The 24,529-nt window shown below is 38.2% G+C and overlaps 1 protein-coding gene across 1 annotated transcript in view; it reads left to right on the forward strand.

Annotated features, from left to right (window-relative positions):
• Positions 1–24,529, forward strand: part of itfg1 (integrin alpha FG-GAP repeat containing 1) — a 181,352-nt gene that overhangs the window by 129,616 nt on the left and 27,207 nt on the right. Inside the window, exons 13-14 of the mRNA XM_008404870.3 lie at positions 1,954–1,997; positions 5,863–5,941. Of these exons, the coding sequence (XP_008403092.2) occupies positions 1,954–1,997; positions 5,863–5,941 (123 nt within the window). The remainder of the gene's footprint in view (positions 1–1,953; positions 1,998–5,862; positions 5,942–24,529) is intronic.

Consider the following 24,529-nt stretch of genomic DNA (forward strand, 5'->3'; position numbering starts at 1 on the left):
TAATTTGACAATTTTGGGAACATTTGTTATCATCCCCCGTTACGCTGATGCCATAAATGCACTGTGACCAGATGTCTTAAAGGGGCAGTATTATGTAAAATCAAATTATGTTATAAATAAATTTTGCTTAATGGAAAATTAAGCAAAATGTAATTTTTTTAAATTTATTTTGCTTATTTTCCATTAAGCTTAATGGAAGCAAAATTAGGGCTGCACAGTGGCGCAGTTGGTAGAGCTGTTGCCTTGCAGCAGGAAGGTTCTGGGTTCAATTCCCGGTCCCGGTCTTTCTGCATGGAGTTTGCATGTTCTCCCTGTGCATGCGTGGGTTTTCTCCGGGTACTCCGGTTTCCTCCCACGGTGCAAAAACATGACTGTCAGGTTAATTGGCCTCTCCAAATTGCCCCTAGGTGTGAGTGTGTGGGTGCATGGTTGTTTGTCCTGTGTGTCTCTGTGTTTCCCTGCGACAGTCTGGCGACCTGTCCAGGGTGTATCCCGCCTCTCGCCCGAAACGTTAGCTGGAGATAGGCACCAGCACCCCTCCCGACCCCACTGAGGGACAAGGGTGCAAGAAAATGGATGGATGGAAGCAAAATTAAGCTAAATAAATTTTGCTTAATGGAAACGCCAATTTTAAAAAGTAAAATTAAATTTTGATCAAATGAGGTGGGTTGTTTTGCCTGTATATCGAAATTGTTTTTGTTTTTTTTACAAAGCTGCAATGGAAACACTTTTTTTTTGCATCACACAAGTCATACATGATCAACAACCAGATGTTGCCACTGGTGTAAACAAGAAAGAAGAAGACAGGAAGTAGCAGGATGATGACACGGCTTGTTTTTCGATGACTGATCTCGTGAACAAACTCATTCACATGCAATGTTAATTGCGCTTCTCTTTTAATGGAAACATCGCAATTGCAAAATTGTGTTTTTTCAACATTAGCAGTATATCTACAAGTTTTAAACACTTGTAAAAAGTAAAGGAAACGCCTCTAGTTTTGCTTTTGTTTCGTTATAGGTGTGTTCTCATTATTTCCATGGGCTTAATCAGTTCATCACACAAAACTGGCATATTCACTCATTAAGGGCCATGAGAGTCCAGACAATATTATTTGGAGGCAGAATATTACTGCGCATCCCTTAAAATCTAATATCCCACCAAGTACTGCATCCCACTTAGTATATTAAAACACTGATAATCCAATGACGACATCGATTTAATAGCTGTGCCACTTAAGGTGGCATTTAAAAAACTTACTTCCACCCCTGCTCTTTTTTCACCTCGATGTGCGACACTTTGAGCAGTGTTAATTCCACAATAATTTGACAAATATTAACCCTCCGATATTTGCTTATCATTTACTGTGACTCATTTCCGTCATTTCTCGTTCACACGGTTTCTGCACAGTTTAGCGCGGTGGCGTGGAACACACCGCTATGTCCAGCCCAATAAAACACTGTTATGTTTTTAGTTTGATTCCATCAGCCAAATTAAGGCAACCGTAGACCCAGGACCCCATTAGTATGCTAATAAAGGCTCTCAACTAATGACTGATTTACAATTCAGTTGATTTTTGTCCTCGCTCCGCTTGTATGCACAAATAAGTAAAACGCTTTCCTTGCACACATGTTCATGTTAATAGATTCCACATTTTATTTTTGTGTGTTGTTTATCATCAGAGGCAGCTTACTTCTAGCCCTGCTTTTATTCCTGTTTTATTCCTGTCTTGACCAAATCTACTTTGCATTTGTGTGTGATTAATAAATTGTTTGATATCATGAAAATATGAGAATCATTTAAGCCCTGGTGAGACTTTTTACATCTTTTTTTTCTTCCTACTGTCAGCCATTTTGAACCCTCTTAGAGTCGCCTTGTAAGCGAGTACTTCTCAGTGTGATATTCTGCAGAGCAGAGATTCTGATGCTGATTCTAACAGGTCTCTGTCTCCCGCAGTGCTCAGCGGCCTCTGCTCTAACGCCTGTCCTGAAGATGTCAAGGTGAGAAACCTTTTACTCTACTTTTCTGACATAAAAAGCTCATGTGTGCCTGGATCACATTGATTTTTAAGAACTTTCGAAAAACTTTAGTACAAAGTACAAAAACACAAAACATCAAGTATTTTTGGTCTTGTTTTTAATGCAAATATCTTAGTGTACTCAAAATAAGACCAAATTTACTCATAAGTAACTTTTTAGCAAGATGCAGCAGCTTGGTTTAAGCCAATAATTCCTTTATATTGATGAAAAAATGTTTTTTCCACAGGCCGATTATTTCACTTATAATGTGGGGGCAGATAGTTTTGTTATAAGTGAAAAAAATCTGCCAGTGGAACTAGTTATTTTTAATTAATATTAAGAAATAATTTTCTTAAAACAAGCTCTTACATTGCTGAAAAGCTACCTGGAAGTTAGTTTTATTTTCTTTTAAGTGTACTAAGATATTTGCATTAGGAGCTAGACCAAAAATACATGGTAAGGTTTTGTGCTTTTGCAGTGTAGAAATAATTTGAACATTCTGTCAGGAAAGTGCTTCGATATTGAGCAAAACCAAACTGTCAGTAGATCTATTTTTTTCTTTGTTACGATAAAAGGAACCCAAGTCATCCCATTTGCATATAATAAAAAATAGTGATTTTTTTTGTCGTTAATGCCGCATTTACATAAACCTTTCTGAACAATTACCTAGCTGTTGGATAGCAACATAGAAGCTAAAGGAGAAGAATGTGAGCAGCAGCCTTGATCAGCAAGCCTTACCTTTTATAAAAGCTCCACATAATTAGCCCCTGTTTGTTTTCTCTTCAATATGGCGACAGAGTGTCAGGGATGCAGTAAAATAGCAGAAAGTAGCATTTTTTTCTTTTTTTTTTTTTCTTGAAAGAGCCACTGACATATTGACAAGCATGTTGGTATATTAGCACTGCAGAGTGAGCCAGTGAGGGATTCTATCAACAAGCTCAGACTGAATCATTCTCCTGAAGGAGGGAGGATCAAAACAGCAAGGCTGATTTTTTTGCAACATTTTAAGATGAAGAAAATCTCCTGATATGCTAAGACCAGAGAAGGGTTTCAAGTTTCTTAAGTTTTAAACAAAATTAAGAAAAGGTAAAACAAAAATTGTAAAATGGCTTTGCTGTTTTTAAAAATATCAGAAGAACTGAAGCAGGAGACAAAAACAAAATGGAGTAAAATAAGAGTTTTTGGGGTTTTTTGTTGTTTTTTTAAGCCGTCCTTTTGAGTGGTTAAGAACTGTCCAGATAAGAGGAGGCAGTGGCATAGTCTGATGGAGAGCTGTGGTTACAAACTGTAAATCACGGTGATTTCTAAACACACCTCTGTAAACAAGCATCCAAACACCTTCGTCTTTACGTCAGCGGGTCTGTAATAACTCAACGTTGTTGGATTTTATTTGATAAACAGCAGGAGTTTTTCCTCCTTTTTTAAAAACAAAACCTCTTGACATTTGGGATTTGTTTATTAGACTGGGTACTTTGACAGCTGTGATCTCAACTGGGACTTACAGTGGAGTGGATTTTCTCATAACATCCACATGTTCCTACGACCTCCATCCCATCCTCCTGTTTAGTGGTTAAGGTATCAGAGGCATCATGTTTACAATGATTACACTGACATACAAAAAATATGTCTTTGGAAAGTTGTCTGTGTTTTTTCAATTGAATTAGGACTGTTTTGCTCAGCTGAATCCAAAAATGACATCCATTTTTCTCAGTCAGGTCAGAGTTTTCTTCAGTTTTTTTTGTGACATTATCAGTTCACTTCCGTTCATATTTCTCACCCAAAAAAGGAAAAAAAAAATTTTCCTAACAGTATATTAATTTCATGTTGGATTTCTGTAAGTTGAATAATAAACACTGCTAAGGATAAGTACATGTGAATTGAACATTACGTCTTCATTGTGTAAAATTCTCCGTCTCTTTCCTGTCCTGTTGGAGTTTCTCCTCCTGCTCGTCACTCATTGATCAGATTCTCAGGAAATGGATCCAGATGTAAGAACAAGTCCTGCATTTTGATGCTCATGTTGCTCCATAGTTCAGAGAGTTGACCTGATTGAGCAAAACCAATGTGATTTTTGGATTCAGCTCATCAACATGACCTTGAAACGGTTGAAAACCCCCAGGCCATTTTTGACTGGGGTTTTTCTGGTGATTAACCAATAAATCATTTGCTCATTTTATAAAATATTAGAAATACATTAAAAGGAGCAAATAAACAACTAATTAAATTCTATTTTTAAACAAAAGAATGTAATTTTTTTGCCAAAAATGCAATAATAGAGAATTACTTCAATTTGTCTAAAATCAACTTGTGAAAAGCTCAGCCCTTTCTGCTTGACTAAGCATTTTTGACTTAGTGTTTTTTTCAACTAACCAATTAATAATTTAAAATTTGATAGCAGAAGGTGCTCAATTGGAGATTTTTCTTACACAATTCAAACCAAGAGAAACTAAAATTGTGCCTAACATTTGAACATATTTACAGACAAAGATTGTTGTTTTTTTTTATCTTAAATGCAAAACGTTTATATTTTTGTACAGTTTTGGATTAATTACTGCTCAGAGTGTGTTATTGTTTCAGCAAATGGACTTGTTTTGAGTCTGTAAGTTAAAGTTAATGATTTCTAAATTAGTTGACGATCTTTTCGTGATCTTAATCATGATTAATCGTTTCAATTTGACCAAAAAGATAAAAACAATCTTGAAAGTGTAGATAACATTAAAAAGCGATCAAATGCTAATGAAGATAATGTGTTGGTTGAAACCTGCTGTTAATATCTGATAGAAATCAACACCTTGAGTTCTTTAGCTTTTGTTTCTTAACTTTCTATTCACTTTACAACCTTAAATGGTTACCTTTACTGCTAAATTACATGTTATAATGATATAATAACTATTGCTCAGATTGCCTTCTTTGACGATGATCTTATTTTGAGCTTACTTGGCACAATATTTAGCAGTAAGAATCGTTTTCGTTCTGTGTGCAGTTTTTGATGAAAAGCGCTGAATGCTTTGCTGTGAGACACATTGTATTTATTGTGAAAGCACTAATGGCCAATTATCACATGTAGGTGGACAAGCAAGAGAAATAAACAGGTAAAAAAAAAAAAGCATCCGGCACCGTTGCTCCTCTCCCAAAACCTTGGAGGAGAAGTTCTTTGCAAAACACATTATCTTTGACATCAACAAGAGGCTGCCGGTTGTTTTGCTCCTCTGTCTGTCGACTCTTCCGCCTGCTTGTCTAAGTGAAAAATATGATGAATGCGGTAGACGAGTGGAGCTTGCGGCTGCTTTAACTCCCATCCTCTCCCATCCATCAGCCCCGCTCGCGTCTTTCTCTTCCACTCTCCTACCCCTCTTCTTCTTAGTCACACCTCTCGTCCCCCTTCATGCGTTCAGCCCGCTAGTCTTCTCCTCAACACTTTTCTCATCTCTTCCTCTCTCTTTTCCCCTCGTCTGTCTGGTTTTTTTTTTGTTTTTTTTTTTACCTCATTCCTATTCCTCTCTCACCCAAAGCGCCACCGTGTCACCGCATAAAGGGCCGAGTCTTTCCCGCAGTGTGTCTGCGTGTGTAACGGGCTCGTGATTAGCCGATGTAAAGCGAAGGACGACTCGACGGGTCTCCTCATTCCTTGTCATCCTTTCATAATGAGGAGATGAGACGAGAGCTAACCGTCTACCCCGCACGGACACGCAAATGTCACAGTCGCTTATAGTCGGGCAGGTTCAAGCCAGCTAAGTCTGGCCTTTTGCGTTTGCACTTGTGATGATGAGAAGATTGTGTAAAATGTCAGAAATGTTCAGCTTTTTTTTTTTTTTTAAATTGTGTGTCTGTGTGTTTGTTTTAACAGCCGTTTGGTGTGAATCAGCCAGGCCCTTATGTCATGTACACCACAGTGGACTCTAATGGCTGCTTGAAAAATGCCTCAGGTGAGCACTTTTCTGTTTTTAGTCGGTATTTTTTAATAGCAGCTCTCACTCCTCGTTTTAAACGGCTCTCCTCAGTGATGGAACATTGGCAAGTAGCATTTATTTTCCTGAAAAAGATACTGCCTCAGCTTTGTTATATCACAGTTAAACTGGTCTCACTGCAAAAACACAAAATCTTACCATGTAATTTTGGTCTAATTTTGAGTGTAAATATCTTAATAAAGTACTTATTCCATTGGCAGATTATTTCACTTATAGCAAGACATTTTTCCCATGTTATAAGTTAAATTATATAACAATAGAACAAGTATTTTTTCATCAGTATTAAGGAATTATTTACTTAAAACATGCTTATATATCTTGCTGAAAAGTTCATTGTAAGTTAGTTTTGTCTTATGTCTTGGGATTTTTTTTCTTGTATTTGAAACGAGGAGTGTTTTAAACTAGGGCTGTTGCTTGTTGTATCATCAGTCTGTATCCGCAAAAATGGTTCTAATTCTTCACTTAGAGCCCCAAATGAATTGCTTGTGCGCTGATATAAGTGCATATAATGTTCTGTGTGTCAGGGTTTGTCATTATACACAACACAACACGAGCCTCAGTCTTTGTTGGAATGGTTGATGTTTAATCGCAAACATTGATTCTTGTGTTGTAAAGGATCAGGGATTCTGCTCCCCTGTAGGATTAACACTTCCTCCGCCTCTGAAGATGACAAACACTTCCACATCCCAGCTACATAAGATGAAATTACTGGAGGACTGAAGGATACGAAGGTAGAGCGAGACAGATGTTGGAGTAGATAAAACACGACGCTGAGGACAGCAGCGCATTACACTGACACCGAGGAGCGCCATATTAGCTACACCCAGTCTCGCTGTTAGACTGTGGGAAGGACACAGAGCTGATGAGGACAAGATGCACTGACAGCCCGGGGTCAGAGATATATATAGTTGTGCGCTGCATAATCTCACTCTGTCAGATTTGGTTGTTTCATTTGTCTCTTGGCGCAGCTGGGGTGGATACATATTTAAAGAATGAGTAGATGGATCACAGTTCAACATCATAATTATTTCACTCTCCCTTAGACGGCTACAATCGTCAGGATGCAAAACAGACTTTCCTCAGAGGGACTTTTAATTCTTCTACAAACACTAAATATACAGCGGATTAGGGTTTTTTTTATTTGTAGGTTTTAAATCAGGGCGGTTTATTTGCTCTTCAAGGTGTAACATATGTAGTTAACTGGGCAGTGACTGCTACAGCGAAGAGGGAGGGAGAGGAGGGGTGGGCTTTTACCGCCAGCACCCACGCCTACTGCAGAGAAAATGGACAGTAATTCAACATCCCACGGAATGAGGAGGCAGCAGAAAGTCACTGCTAGCTGAAGTTAGGAGTTGCAAAAGGCCGAACTTTGGTGGAGATTTGCAAAGGGAATGAATGACTTTAGTGTTTTTTTACTGCGTTAAGCTCTGACCACAGTCTAAGATTCATAAAGCCGCCTGCAGGGATTTGCTGCCATTCAGTCGCAAAAGCTTTACCGAGGTTGGTCTGCTCGCAGTCGCCATGCCAATTCATCCCCAGGTGTTGGATGTGGTTCAGGTTGTGTGCATGCAGGTCAAGTTATTTCCAGCACCAAGCAGGTATGCAATTGTTGTCTAGTGCATAAAGATTTAACCATGCTGAAGCAAAGGCTTTTCACCAGGTTTTAGTGAGCGCATAGTAGTTATTGTGTAGATTTTCTTCAGTTTCACTCACTCACTTGCATCAGCGCACAAATCATTTTATTAAGAAGTACTTACACAACACTCACATCAGCAGGAAACTTGACTGCAGAACACTTGTGCCAGCTGAACTTGTACAGCAATGCATCAAGATAATTGTAATCCATTAGTATAAAATAAAAATGTACAATATCTGTGCAGATAGATAACATGTACTACACAGAGTGAGGAGGAGAATTCATTGTGTGCATTAACCCATTATGTCCTAAATTAACCCGTTATGTCCTAAATTAAAGTAGTAGTCCCTGACCTTTTCTGAAACACAGATAAACACATGATTTTGGGCAAGGATTTTTTGTGAGAGGGGGAGGTGTGTATAAACTTAGGAAAACATAATGAAGTGTATTGGCAGCTAGTATTATGGAAGCCAAGAGCGAACGTTTTCCACATCTGCTTTTTCCCGATGGTTTTCTCAAGATCACAGTATGTGAGTAATAAACCCGATTCCCAGTCGGCCACGTTTGTTTACGCTGAACTCGCGTTTGGTCTTGAGAGGTTTTGCGAGACACCTGAATGTTGGTGAGTGAAATCGGTTAGTGTGTGGCGTGTTGCTCCTGCCTTGTGGCTGAACACTGCTGTACGACCAAACCAGCTAACCCTAAGATTTTTTATCACCATGTGTGTGGTGGCAAGTTTTGAAAATCAGATGACAATTTTAAAATCCTACTGTGTAAACCTAACGGTATCCCTTGGATTCTCTATTTTCACATTTTCTGTTTTTGCTGGAAAGAAACATTAATTTTAAACACCTCTGTTTTAAATGTTGTCCATCATGAGAACCACTTATAAATATATATATATATTTTCCCAGTTTCTAAACAAAGGGCTCAAAGAGAGAAGAGTTGCCAACGGCTTTGCTGGCACAAATCCCAAGACCCCTAATTTAACAGAAAAAAAGTGCGACGAGGGAGCTGTCTTTGTGTGTGTGTGTGGGGGTGTGTGTGTGTGTGTGCAGTAATTTGAAGTGTATTTATTCTGTAGCGTGTGGGTCAGGAAACAGCTACTGAGAATGCCAGAAATGAGCAATAACAGACTGCGCACACACACACTCTAACGTGTGGCTCTTTGCTGGGGTCCAATGTTCTTCGCTTACCCTTCACCCTCCTGAAGGGAAGAAAGAGCAGAGATGAAAGGAGAGACAATAAAACACTCAGAGAAAAAGGCAATAAGAAGTAAAGAAATAGCTGCTATAACAGAAAGGACTGATAGGTAAGGGTTAAGAGTTATAGCATAAAAAAAAGATAGTGGTAGTCTGATTAAAGTCATTTTAGTCTCACAAAACTTCAGAAAACGCACTGTTGGCACAAATCTGCTAATTACCATAACCACATATACTGGTACATTAAAGATATGCAGAAGTTATAATGTCATCCTTGAACATGCAGCAAAAGGTCAGCAGCAATCCTGTTATACTCTGCATCGTGTCCGTGGCCATGTGCAGTCTTTGTCTGTGAAGTAGAACTCTTAAATGTGACTTGATTTCTTGTGGGCCAACCTGAAAAATCTCCTGTGGGCTTCCATGGGTGAAAAAACATCACCTTGGTTATGCACCACAGCTACCTGTGGAAAATGATTCTGTGAAGCTGATTGTTTCAGGAGAAAAGAGGTGATGGTGTTGGAGCAATATGTTAGTTACTGCGGCTTTCACTAGGCCGCCATTTTCTTATTCCTGATTCACACAGCAAGATTTTTATGCCGATTTATTTTATTTTTTTTGTCCCAGTTTTTTTCTTCTGACAAGGACGCATCTGGATGACTAAAGATTATGTTAAGAGAAATTCTTGCTGTACGTGGTGTGTTCAGAGTGATCTGAGGTCGGGAGCACTCCAATTTAAAATCGGGATTATTCATTATGTTTGATAGTCTTGCCCCAATATGGCAGCTTGTGGGTGTGGCCCGAGGTCTGTTGAATGTGATGTGTAGCCAATCAGAAAGCGAGGAAATATGAAGGGGAAAATAAACAGAAGACAAAGCAAAGTCCATTATCAGCACCAAGTCTGGTGGATGTTGTAGGATGTTTAACCTTCTGTTAAATATGCAAACTATAGCCATTGCTCCTTAGTTGAACATGCTTATTTACTCTTTTCAGATTTTCAATCAAAATGTTGGTGAGTGAAAATCAGTTAATGTATGGTGTGTTTCTCCTGCTGTGTGGCTCAACACCACACACAGTACAACCAGACCTGTCCTACCAAGGATCGGCAAACAATTTTTAAAATCTTGCCATGTGAACCAGGCTTTAGGGCTTGTTTCAATTATCTCTCTCCACGCTGGCATTGCTGAACTTGAATTCTGAGTAAAAATGAGTCGTCTGAGCGAACCTCAGCTGCCTCTGATACAAAGATACAATGCTATCACTTTTTAAAGATGAACTCAAAAACAAGCTTGAGGTCTCTTTCTGTTGAAAGGACATATTTCCTTTCCACTGTCACCACATTCTTGCTCGCTATGGATTACTGCAAGATCATTTGCACAATGCAGCCATCTGGGCTTCCTGAGACTTTATCAAATTAGCATAAAACTCCAAACCTGATTGTCCTGTACGTCACTTCTTGGTTTTCTCCTTAAACTAAGTACCTCACACCTGACATTTGAACCAAAGAGTTGCTGTCTTCCAGGTGATTGCGTGTAATCGCAGCACCACCTCCCGTGTCCATATGTGCTCTGTTTGTCACCCAGACATTCGCAAATGGGTGTATGCACTTTGTGACTTTCTGACTTTGTGGGTGCAAGCGAGTGTGGATGTGTTTGCTGTACCGTGCCTCTTACTAAGCAGGGTGGATGGATGAGTCTGGACTGTGCTTCTGACAACACCACACCTCATTATCAACAAAATCCTGCTGAGACTCTGAGAGGAGGGGGCTGGAAGACCAGCAGGTGGGATTGTGGAGATGAATAGCTGATGGTATTCATTAAGAACCTTTTTAATGCTCACTCTCTTGTTCTGTGGACACTAAATTATGCTGAGCAGAAAAATAAACATTGCAAGTTCACACATGGATGTGTAGCAGTTAGCTATGGATTTAATTATATTTTAGGAACTGGAGAGTTTCCTTTCCACCTGTTATTATTATTATTAGGCCCGAGCAACTAAGTGCTGCGAAGGCCTATTTATTATTATTATTATTATTATTATTATTATTATTATTATTATTATTATTTACCTTTTTTATTTGCTGAAACTAGGACAGCAATCTATGTTGTTGAGTTTGTTGAGACTGATGTGGATTCAAGTAATCAAAAGCCCCAATCCGACGTGGTTCTGTAATGTCTCCTGGTTGATTCATATATAGACAACCCTAACAACGACCCTACAAGCTGACCTCAAATCGAGCTTACAAGATTGAGATGTAGATAAATTGCTAGTAATGCCAATCAGCTGGTCTGGACCACCAGCAGGGGATTCTTGCTGTTATGTAGATGCTCGTTCCTCTAAAACCCATTTTCTCCATGAATGTGGCTTTGTCTCCATGTCTAGATCCTGTGCAGCTTCTCCTTATTTTTTGGAACTACAACCTCATTGGAGATAAAACCAGACTTGAAACAAAACAGACTCAAATCACTGGCGGAAAAGCACATACTCTGTCAACTGAATGAATCAACCTGCAGCAAACAAATATACAGAAAGAATTTGGAGACAATGGCAGCTTAATAGTATGTTCAGACCGAATGTGATTTGAATTTCAGGGCGTCTGGTTTACATGCAAAGTCTATGTGGAGATGCATCCAGGGCACGTTGAAAAGTCTCCTGAAGCGGCTTACATGTCTTGCGCATCGTATTTTGATGCGTTTTGTGTGTCTATCGCTGCTCCTTTTGAGAGTTTGACGCATCCTAAGCAGCAGACGCTAGACTTGTAAAATCAGAAATTTTACAGCTGGATACAGAGTAAAATTTGAGGGTGCGCCGATTAATCTGAGAGGTTCCGCCATGTGACGTAGTAAGCTGTAGTTGGTGACCTGGCAGTAGATGCAGGCACCAATGCGAGTCACCGGGTCATCAAACTGGGCTCAGGTGGGATGAAAATAGCGCTGGACGCAACCTTTGTCAGCACGCAGCTCCCGGAGCAGGTGCTGAAACTTCCCAAACTCGGATATCATTAGAATTATCAGATGAATCCAGACATGGCGCAGAGTCTGGATTCACCGTAAGGGTACCTATGCAAAAGGTCATCATCGAAGAATCAACCACACTATCCACCTACATTCCTGCCAATATTCACACCAACTTGGCTAGAACTGAACCAGACATTAACCGGCCGGAGCGGGACTTGACAATGGAGGCTCAACATATGCCACACCACAGTATGGTTTTTTGTTGTTTGAGGAGACTTTGCAGGAGTTTCTTGTACCTTTCCCATCCCCCACTTTTCCTGGCCCCATCCTGCACCTCAATTTCAATGAAACAGAGACACTGAGGCGGGGGGAGACTCTGTTTACAGCAAGCAGCGGACTCTCCATCACACCACCTGCAGCTCCAATTTTGATGCACGTTAGACATGCAAACCTGCATTCATTGAAAATTGAAAGCAGTGGTGAAGCTCTCTATATAATTTTATGCATAGTTTGTTCTGAAGTGACCAGGAGGAAAAAACAAACGTCTGGAGACATGTATTTTGTTCTAAATATTACTGTATAGTTTTACTCTGTTTAGCTGTACCTTTACATGTTCCCGGTTCAGTATTTGAGGATTCACACAATGAAAGCCTGGAGGAATTTTTTTTATCTAATATTCATCTGAAGCTTTATGCTTAATTATTGTTTTAAATGTCTCGTTCAGTATGCAAAATCTACAAAAACATCTGTCTTCAGCACATTCTCACTCCAGTGCTTGTATAAACCTCATTATTACACAAAAGAGTCTGAATGACTGTTGCCATTACAGATGTGAGAAACAGGCATCAACAACCCCTAGCAGTTTATTATCTGCCTTGGTGCTAAAACCTGTTTAAAGGTGTTGAGCAGAGAGTAACATTAAAGAGAAACAAATGTTCAAAAAGGCAGAATAAAACATGAAAACAAGCAGCGTTCATTTGAAGAAAAACTGTACCAGCTAAAATCAATGTTGAGTTCTCTGCAGTCCTTCCAATTAGACTAATGAGTTAATGGGATTAGCAGTGGCCCACACACAACACACTACATATTTAGTAAAATGCAGCAACTCATCAAAACTTCCAAAAAATAAAAAATCTCAATTCAAAACCAAGTAAACAGTACGTGGTACCCAAGTCTCAGACTCTTTTATTGCCAATTATATGAAGGATCATCTCTAAGCACATAGGGAGGATTTAAAATCTGCAGGTAAGATGGAGGAGTAGGTGGATGGGAGAAATGCATTGGGTTGAAAGCAGAGAAAATCAGGGGGTGTTGAGGATGAGGCTGAAGGTGTAGAGTGGACGACTGCAGACAAAAAAAAGCACTGGAGAGAGAATGAAAGTGGAATATAGGAAACCATGGGAGGCTGGAGTAGCAGAGTGCATAGAGATCGGGGGGGGGAAAAAGCTAAGAAGAAAGAAAATATCAGAGCAAAGGGAGGGAAAAAAACAAAAAGAGGTAACTGTCCCTAGAGATGCTGAGAACGACTATTGATCAGGTTTAGCTAGCTCTTTCACTTCCCTGTTCTTCACTCAATCACTCTGCCTTTTTTTCCCTTTAACTTCTCACCTGTTAATCTCTCCTCCAGCCTTTCTCAGATACAAAGGAAGGCCAGCAGAATGTTGAACTCTATCTGGGGCTGGTTCTGTTCAGCCCAGTGAACAATCATCCTCCAAACATCGCTGACTGTTAGCAATTAAAGGGCTTGTATGTTTTTCTACATTCAGGTCCTCTGCTTGAGACAGAATAAAAGGATAGCCATTAACGGCCATTTTGTGAAATACAGACCCGTTCAATAAATTGGAATATTATTGGAAAATCCCATTTATTTTTAGGAACACTGTCACCAAGTGAAAGACATTACATTGATTAATTTAACCGAGATGTAAGTTTGAAAGCTTTTATTTCTGGTAACTGTGATTTTCTGCTTATAGCTAATGAAAGCGTGACTTTTAAAATTTTAATATTTCATCAAACTAATAAAATATATATTTAAAAAAAAGAAACAGAAATGTGGGCTTAATAAAAAGTTTATTTAATCCCCGCTTAAAGGTTATTTCCAAAAGATATCTTAATCTGAGAAATAAGACTCATGGGATGTATAGTTTAATTTACTGAGTGCAGCATTCCAAAATGTCGGACTGCTTTTAATAAAACTGTCTTCTCTTTTGGCACAATGAGTCAGTGGTTTGCCAAATGAGACTATAACCCGTCCCAGTTATAAAATGTTTGCACACTTGACAAAAATACTGCGGTTCAATAGGCAGATTGGTACTTGTTATTGACAAAGGCAAAGAAATGGTTTTATGAATTGCCTGTTGGTTTGAAGTTTGGTTTTAGTGAGACCTGAATAGTTATTAGTTTGTATTTGAGTTAGCTGCAGCTCATTATGAGCAACATTGTAATATAGCCAATGATATTTAAGTTAAACCGCTCCAGTGCCATCCCTACATTTCTCTGAGTTAAAGCAATAACATGGATGATTGTTCATTTTCCTCTGTAAAAAAGAGACATACAATTTTCTAAGTGCAAGTGCTTGTTCGGTGGCTCGTTGTTGTGTGCTGCCAGCCTGTTAAAAAGGGCTTCGGTGTTAGGTGTTGTTAGGTGCGTGTGATTTTTGTTTTCAGAAAGCATTTCCAACCTCTTTCAGGCTGCGTTCGTCTGCTGCTCTTTCTGCTTCGTGGCTTTTGTGTGGATCACATTAAGACTGCAGGCACGTTATGCCGACATCTCTGACCCAGAGTGAGAGTTGTTTGTTAGCTTTTACCTTTTCAAGCCTGATATGAGATGAGCATTGGAAAGGAAAAACATCGAACTTTTTGGCCCAACTTTTATTTTATTTTTTCATTATTTAACATAAGAGTCTGTAACTTATCGTGCAACGGCTGCTTTCAGACTTGCTACAAAGTCTAGCCTTTTAGTTCAGAATTGATCAATATTTATATCAAAAGTATAAATATCATAAAGTTATTTGGATTCACTCCCACTTTCAGGATAACAACAACAACCTGGTGGACCTCTGAGATTTATTTTACAGTGGAGCTTACCTTTTTTTCCCTCTCCCTGTCTCTTCTGCTTCAACAATTGCCATTTTTCTTCATTCAGTTCAATTTCTTCATTCAGATCAGGTTACTATGGAGACCATCGAAGTACAGTGAACTCGTCAAGTTGATGAAACCAGTTTGAAATAATTTGAGGCAAAATGGATACTCTCATGTTGTTTCCACCAAACTCTGACCCCCATCGTCTGTCGCAGGAGAAGTTTACACTTTCCTGACCAGGAATCTTGTTTCCAATCTTGTATGGCCCAAGATTAGATTTTAGCCTTTTAGCCTCAGTGTCCCGTTTTAAGACGGCAGGATGGTCACCCGGTGTGGTCCTCTGCTGCTGTGGCCCATCTGCCTCACGGTTTTAACGCTCTGTGCGTTCAGAAATTATATTTCACATACCTTCACATTAATTAGGCTTCTTCATCCAGCAGCTGCTGGATTTCTTCATATTTTTATGACCATTCTCGGTAAAAGTAGATCAGCAGATTCTGCAAAAACTCAACTCGGCTGGTACCAACATACCCTACCACAATCAAAGTCATTTAAATCCTCTTTTGGACTCATTATCATGTGTGCTTTCAACTTCATCAGGTTGTCTTAGATAGATAAATGTATTGAGTCGCTGCCATGTAGCAGGCTGGTTACAAAGAAATTGGATAGCAACAAAGTGGAGTTTATGTAAACAAGAGCATAATATCCCTATCACATTTACCTGTATCTGCCTTTCGTTTTAATAAAATGATGTGAAGATCTAAATGAATAATGTTCCAGCATTAACTTCCTATTCATATCACGCTGTCGACAATTACAAAATTAGATGTTGTAGTAGAGCATATTAGTGGTGGTTAGATTAATTCTATTTTTTGATCTACACTTTACATGGTTCCACCACGAGACTGAAGTAAAATAGCTGAACTTAGCCGCCACCGCTAACTGACGCTAACTGGAAAGCTCATTACAACCTTTACCGGAAAGGTTGTAATAACCCACATACACGACTACAACACTAATATCAGGTGATTATTAACATCATTTGATATTGTAAAATAACTGCTGCAGTTCATGAAAAGTAATTGACATGGAATTATGTCAGTGTGACCGTGTTTTGTTCCGCTGAGTCATAACTGGCTAGCTAGCGAGGTAGCTAGATAGCTAGCTAGCGAGTTAGCTAATCACACAGTTCTAAATATAAATAGACTTTATAAAAAGATAGCAGAGAAACAACAAACCACCAAGACGGATTTTGTTTTAGTTACAGTGAAATGAGAGAACTCATTAGCTGGTGAATTAGGTTAGCTGTTTGTTAGTTCTCTCTGCACGAATAAAGATTAAGAAACCTGAGGAGACTCCATGTCCTGAGCGTCTACAGCCTTAATTTACCTCATAGTCAGCTGGCCATTTTTGGCACTCAGACTGTGTATAACAATGAGCTTTAATCCACAGATGAGTATGGGGGGATGAAACAAAATGAGACACTGATATCTCATCATAAGTTACATACCCTGTCCTGAATTGAACACCCAACAAGAAGCCATAGGAAGCATTAAACACAGTTGAAAAATGTGACACAATTTGATCTGTCACAACCAGTTTTTGTTTTTTGGCCGAAACCTACAGATGTATGTCACAAGTGTGGCGTCAGAGCAGCTCAGAAAAGCTTTTATTCTCCAGTGAGGCAGATGCTGCAAACAGAACGCTGTTTTTGTGGGTTGCAAACTCTGCGTTTTGGTCTCATTCTGTCAAAACCGTTTGAAATAAAATGAGGCTTAAGACAAAAACAATATTTGCTTAGCGTTTTCCGCAAACGAACTTCAGCCTCCCAGTGAATATATTCTACATTTGTGTGGATCTTTTTTGTGTGAGGATATTATTTCACACGGGATTTTCCCATCCAACTGAGGCCCGAGTCATTAGCTGGTGTAAAACTCTATATAACAATGCATAATTGATGAGAAGCAAGCAATGCATAGATAAGGACACACCATGCTGATAATTAGAAAAGAAGCACAAATGTGAGAGATGGGGGTGTTTGAAATTCATATGTGAAGATTTTCTCCTGCAGTGCAGTTGATATTTCACACATGATGCAATGAAACACACTTGTGTGGCTGGGTGAGACTATTACCTGCCTTTTGTCTGTGTGTCTTAAATAGTTATTTTTTATCAAAATTTCCCTTAAAAATGCCACGGCTGCTTTTTTTTTTCTTATTTTTGTGGTTGTTGTTGATTTATTTATTTCAAAAGGAACGATGCACATATCCTAGAGTTAGCCATAAAGGCTAGTTTTCATCTGTCGCCCCTCTTGATACAATCAATATAGATACAATAGTGCAGTAAAGACAACTTAAATGGCTTCTTCCAATAAAGAGAATAATACTGATAAATAAAAAACATTTTTTATCTTAAAATTTCCAAATGTAAAAAGAATAAAAAGCCATATATCATAAAAGTTTATCACAATGCAAACGATACATAAAAAAAAAAGAATAAAAATAAGAATCACGTGATCAGTGCCCGCATGTTTGATGATGTAGGAGCCAAACGTTTAAGTTAAAAGAAAATGAATTAAAGACATTTTGGCAGGTTTGGTGGCATTAAAAAGATGCTGCGAACACAGAAATTCAACATCAATTCATTCAGACTGATACGATTTCTTTTCTCACAGAGAGCGGTCTGGTGTGATGGCGGCAATCTGCTGTTCCCGCGTGTCGTTCCGGTCGCAGGTGTTTACATGCCTCACTGCCGTGGTGTTTAAGAGGCGGTGCGAAGCGGGACAGAGCAGCCATAAAGCCCAATGGGTCCTTTAGCTGAATCACACCACGCGCGCACACGCACACACACACCCACACACACACATTTTTATATCGCAGTCAGTTTGGCATCATTGCGCTGGCACTGAAGGGGGCCTCTTCTGGCGAGGCGCTCTGTGTGTGTTCATATGCACTTCTGTCCCTCTCGGCTCCTCCCTATATCTCGGCAATTTGCTCCCTTTATCGCCATCAGGGGAGCAAATGGTTTCTATAGCGACAGGCAATAGGAATTTCAGTTTTTTTTCTTTTTTTTTTTTTTTTTTTTTTTTGTAGTTTTGAAGCCCTTGGGAGTGAAAGCGAGCTCGTCAGTAACTGTGTGTGTTTCTGCACCACAAGTCAGCTACGCTTATGACTACATTGTCGTCATGGATCAATTTAGGGAATTACGATGGGATTTTATTCTATTATCCTATATTACATATTTTTTTTATCCTTTAATATGTAAATATATAAATTCCCTTTTATTTGCAGTCTCTCACATTTCCTGTTGTCTCACATGACCACACACAACCTAGCTTCAGACTGCTAGGCGTGACATTGTTTCACTGCCTCCCAGCCAGAGGTGGGAAAGCCTCTAGACAGAATATGAAGACGTGTCAGAAGAACTCGGCAGATGGACTCACACTTTCACACACATTAACATGTTGTGACTTCCTCAGAGGCATCCGTCTTCTCGCTCTCTTTTGATTTTCAGTTTCTCTTCTTTTTTTTCTGTTTTGCCGTCTGATTCTTACGAGGAATAAAAGTTTGCTAGTTTAATTATTCAGTTTCCATCCTGCTACTACGTGATTTAGATGTTCTGTTCTTTATGGGTAAATGAGAAGAAAACACAGTGAAATACTTTCAGTTTTGAATTCCAATGACTAAATGTTGCAGCCAAACAGTTTTGAGAAAAGGTGGGAAATTGACGCAGTCTGTGATGTTCACAGGAAAATAATGTAGGAACTCCATATACGGTATTCAGTTGTGAGGATAAGACAAGATCAATAAAATTTGATCATGCACACATGAAATCATTTCATGGACAATGTTTTAAATCAGTTTTCGCTTAAAGTTATCAGAGGTAAAGTGCTTATTGGCTGTAATACAGAGCTGGAAAAAAAACACTTTTACTAGCAGAGTTTGAGCCACTGAGGTAACATTATCGGGATTTGTTTTAGTATTGACATAAAGATGGTAACTGGAGTCTCTTCGATGTGTGCGCTACAGAATGGAGACTTCATCTTGACTGAAGTTTTATAAAACAATCTTTGTCTCACAAGCCACAAACCGCAGCTCTGACAGATGTCATCTTCTGTGAAAGGCTGCATTTGTTGTTTTTCTTCTTGCTGTGTTTTTTTTTTTTCTTTTTGTTTGGTTTTTTTTTTACCCATGGAGGTTTCTGGATGATTCCCCCTAACAATGGTTTTATAACAATCTGTTTATGTTAGCTGAATCTGCCTGTCAATTGACTTCATAAACGTCTGTCTAAATGTACTTTATCATAACTTCAGGGGGGGACAGAACAAGCTAAAATCTGTTTACCTCTGGTGGTTATATTTGCAACATTTGTACCACTTAGACATTTAGACAACAGAGGTTGTGAATACAGATTTGTATAATTTTTTAATATTCTTCCAATCCTCTCACCGAGAGCGACAAGAAGAGTCGTCTCCAAAACACAAACTGAGCTATGTTTGGTGGCAGTGGAAACTTTGCACACAGCAGTAAGCAAGTCTTTAGCTACTGGCTTGACTCCATTTTTTGCTAAATACAATAGAATAGAATATACCTTAAAGATCCCCAAGGGGAAATTGCTTATTTGTTGACAAGTTACATATAATGTGTTAAATAGTAATAAAGTCAAATATAACCGTATAAAATGTTTTTGAAATATGTATAAATCTAAGTGTGATAAGTAATTTAAATATGACTACATTTAAAATGATCCATACAATAAAATAATAAGCCTGCACATGGAAACATGTTGATCTACAAGTAAATGTATAAACAAATCCAGAGAAAACCTAGATTTAGAGACATTCAGAGGAAAAAACACCTTAACCTAAAAATAGAACCGTACTCAATGTAGGTGATATTTTTTGCTTTATTAATTAGCAAAATAATTTGCATTATTTTTGCAGGTTACATTAAGTATAGATTGGGCCAATCAGGCATTCTGAACCACTCACTGTTTTTGGTTTAAAAACAAGTAACATGAATTTAAAAAAATTTTTAAAGTGCTGCTGGCCCTTTGATACAGGTAATATTTTCTGAAATCAACAGAAAGTAAATGAATCACAGATTATCCTGTTTTATGCATTAAAGCATATTTACTCAACTTTTATCAGATTTTTTTTTTTTTTGGATGTTGAAGCACATGATTCAGTTGATTAAATGTTCTGAAAAAGGTAGTTGCTAAATGTTCAGTGTTCACCGTAAAACGATACATGTTAGTTCCATAGGTTGACCATATTTGTTTCAGTTATTAAACATCCGAGACCTGACCTGGACTTCCAATAACATTTTAATAGCAAAGCTCAGGCAAAGTTTCACTAATAAAGATGCAGCTTTATGCCACGATGTAAAACTGATGATAAACTATCTGCATGCAAACTGTAATTTTAAACAAGAGGGCATCATCTGGCCACTTACTGCTAATATTAAATATTTCATTGCAAACTTAGCACAGCTGCAAAAGCATTGTGATAAAATTTTAACTCGTAAATGTAGGAAGAGTTTCATAAACATGGACCTCAGCTGCCATCTGTTGCGACTCGCCTGACCTTTAACAACACAGAGCCGAAGCCACAGGTGTAACAAGCTCTTTGTTTGTTATTAATGATCATCAGTTGGAATAGAGGAGGCTGAATCTGTTTGAAATAATAATAGGGTTTGAAGGTCAGAACTGCACGTTAATATGATTAAAATGTTTGACTTATTCAGAGCAATGTAACCGATCAAAGGAAACCTAACTGATGACATTTTCTCAGCTGTATATTGTTACTCCGCATTATTGTTGTAATTTTTTTTTTATTTAACCATGTGAGTTATTCAGAACAAATTCTTATTTACATTAATGCCACAATATATAATAATCTTATAAAATCAGGGTCCAATAAAACATCACGAAAAGCACATGAAGTCACAATCGACACCAAATGTAATAAAATCCTTGAATTTTGAATCGTTTTGAATGACGTAGGTTAATACTGAGTCTGAAAAGGTAAATGACCAAAAGTTCAGCAAAGTTTCAATTTAAATGTGTACAGGAGCTACAACATGATTGTAATTAGAAATATGATTAGACTGTGATTGTTTATCACATAATGCGCCATATTATCACAATCTAATCGGGTTTCTAAAAAAAGAACAACCTCTGCATTTTGGAATAATCGCCACAAAATCTAATCACTTTATTAAATATGTGGCAGAAAATACTGCAAAATGTGTTCAAGGTTTTTATTCGATTTTTCATTTAATGCTTTTTTAATGATGTTCTGGTAACACTTTATTTGACGGGGTGTGCATAAGACTGACATGACATTGTCATAAACATGAAATAACACCAGTTATGAACATGAAGGAGTCTTTATGAATGTTTACAACTGTTGTCATGAAGTATCACTCAGTACATAACGACACTTTCAATACAAAGTTGACACTTTTAATGCACTTTGACACTTAATGCACTTTTAATACAACTTTGCATTAAAAGTGTCATTATTTGTCGAATGGCGCTTCATCACAGCAGTCAAACATTTATGACAGTGTCATGTCAGTCTTATTCACACCTCTGCAAGCGTTACTGATGTTTTACTACATTTTGAAGCCGAAGTTTATGACGTTATCACTTACTGCGGCCTTACATGTCTATCCACCTAGCTACATTTTAGCTTTTGTCAATTATATGTTAAAGCTTTAATAGTCATGTAGTGAAAGATGTATTCTAATCAGTGCGTTTCACCCATCCAACGACTTAGTAAGTGGCAGATTGCGTTCGGTAACAGGTTTATAAGAGAGGAGCCGTATTTAACGGCTTGTTTGGTTTTACAATCCAACAGTAGATCATGCAGCCCACATAAGTGTCTGCATGTGTGTGTGTGTGAAGTTCTTCCACAAAAGCAACTGCTGGTGCAGTTTGGAGTTTTCTCATTGTCTTCAGAGAGATGAACTGGAGGCTGTCAATCATGTGTGCACGGTGGGAGTCTCTGCCAAGGCCTCCGCTGGCTCTGCTTTAGCAATGTAGGACACACAAACCTCAATCTTCTTGGCAGACAAACAAATACACACAAAACACAGACACTCTCATACTCTGCGCTCCGAATAATACCCTCTGCCAGCCTCCCTATGTTGTGAAATGGCTTTCCTCCAACCACGGCTATGTTTGTTATCCAGTCTACTCAAACACACACTCGCACGGCACTAAGCAGACGCTGAGCCAGTCTCTCTGCCTGCAACGTAACCCTGCTTGATCCTGCCTCTAAGCACACACAGACACACACTCATCCACTCCACCCTGCTGAGTGGCCGGCTGCAAGCTATCCACCTCTTGCCACCTAACCGGGGTAAGCAGTCTGTCAAAAACATCAAACCAAGCTTTGCTTAAAGGTCCAATCCCCCTCACAAATCCTCGTCGGCACTTTGGAGTCTAATTGGATCTCTCTGAATCATCTTTTTCCGTCTAAATTCAGTGTTTCGTACCGTTTTTTGATGATTTCTCCACAAATGCTGGGTTGTCTGTGTTCCACTTTCACTTATTCAGAACTTTCGAGGTTTTGTCAGCAGTATTTACATGATTCTTTCGACGATCTTTTGGTGCTGACAGATAATTTGTTTCGCTCGAAGGGTCGGAGTGGAACTCCAGATAAAGCTCTGATCGCAGTGGTTTTACACTTGATTAAGCCTTTCTCCTGGGTTAATTTAAAAGTCCAGTGTGTAGCATGTAGTGACATCTTCACCGCAAATTGGATACATCTTACTCCCAAACTGTGGTGACCTCGGTTAATGAAGTATTGTGGCCGAATCAAGTGCACATTGGGGCACATTCTCATTCAGAGACATTCAGATCCATGTTCAAATCAATGACATGCTACTCAACTTTATCTATATAGTACTTCACATGACTAAAGCAAGCAGGTCATAAATGCATTAAACAGTTAAGATTCAAATATAAGTTGGGAAAATAAATTGCTTGTAGAAGACAAATAAAATTAGAAACTTTGAAATGCGTATAAAAGACACAAATTTGGTACAATTATTCATCAGGAAATTTTGGTAACATCTTAGGACAATATATTTTTTATGAAGTTATTGAAGATAACTGTTGTTAGCATATAGGTGATAAGGAGAAAATAAAGATTGATGATTTTCCAAGGAGCCAGAGAGAGATGCCAAGCAGTATATAAACTTTCTTAAAATTATATAAATCTTATAAAAATCACTGTTATTGAAATTTTCAGTCAAATATAACACCAGATTTCTTAATCTAGCATTCTGAGCTAAATCAGCACCATCCAAAGGAAGAACATGAAATCAAAAAATATCTGACATTTTTATGGCCAGTTATAATTACGTTAGTTTTGGTGAGGTTAAGATGCACAATTGGACATCCAGCACTTGATGTCTTCAAGACAAGTGTGTAAATGTTAGCAGGAGATTAGCTTTCTTGGGCGGTATGAGAAATAAAGCTGAGTGTCATCAGCATATTGTTGAAACATTAGATCATATTTTCAAATATTTCCTACTGATATCCTACAGTTTACTGAATATTAGTCCAGAACACGGTGTATACTGTATCAAATATAGTGAACGTTTTGTTTTAGTTTTTTCCACTCATAAATTGTGAGGATTGTTGTTAAAAAAGGTTATAATAACTCAGAATAGGTCATGGTCTTTCAGATTATTTTTTGTTGACAGGTGTAGTAGGTGCTACTATTGTGTCAGATTATGGCAGACATTTTATAAAACCATATTAGAAATATTTTTAATTAAAAATGTAATAACAAAGGGTGGTTTTAACATTTCTGTGTGTTTTATGCTAAATCAACATAGAATGTTTACAACATAAGGCCAGCAACAGTAGAAACCAAGAAAAGTATTGTAATGGAGTAATGTCAAACTATTACTCCATTTTGTTTTTAAGTGGGTTATGAACTTTTCTCCAATTTTCATATTCATTGGAAAGGACCCTCTCAGCTAGCCTGCTCTGACAAAATTGATAAAAAATGTACTTTTGTTCTTAAAATCTGAAAATAGAAATAAAATTTGGCTAAATTTCTTTAATTGTCGAAGCTTCTTGTTACTCTAGACACATTTTTTTGTCGTAGCTGCTGTAAATGTGGCTCTTTGAATAAAAAAAAACTGCTGACCCTGAAACTTCACAACTTTCACAATCTTCACTGATGTTGAAAAAGATTGGAGTTCATGCTTACAGACTGGTTTCAGCAGATTTTTGCTGTGCTACTGAAAGATCACACACTTATCAACTACACCAGCTGAAGGATCATAGAGTGGAGGGTTGGTCAAACAAAGTTAAGCCAACTAAACACATCAAACTCATGGAAAGTGTCAGAAGGACGACAGCTGAGAGAGTGAAACTTAGGAAGCAGTAATATGCAAATTTAAACAGACTGTCTCTTTTTCAGTCCTCCCTAAAATGAATAAGAAGCTGTTTAAAATTCTTTATGCATCTTTGACAGACTGCTGGTGCTGGATACATATTATCATTAGTATGTTACTCATTACAATTTTGGAACTTTACTTTGTGCGCTCCCAGTTAACTTTAAATATCATGCTGGGCTGAAAACACATGTTTTTGGGGATTAATTTATTTCTTTAATCATCATGACTGCTAAACTTAATAGTATTATAAGA

This window comes from Poecilia reticulata, chromosome 3, assembly GCF_904066995.2.
Source record: "Poecilia reticulata chromosome 3, P_reticulata-male-v2, whole genome shotgun sequence".
In the NCBI taxonomy this organism is placed as follows: Eukaryota; Metazoa; Chordata; class Actinopteri; order Cyprinodontiformes; family Poeciliidae; genus Poecilia; species Poecilia reticulata.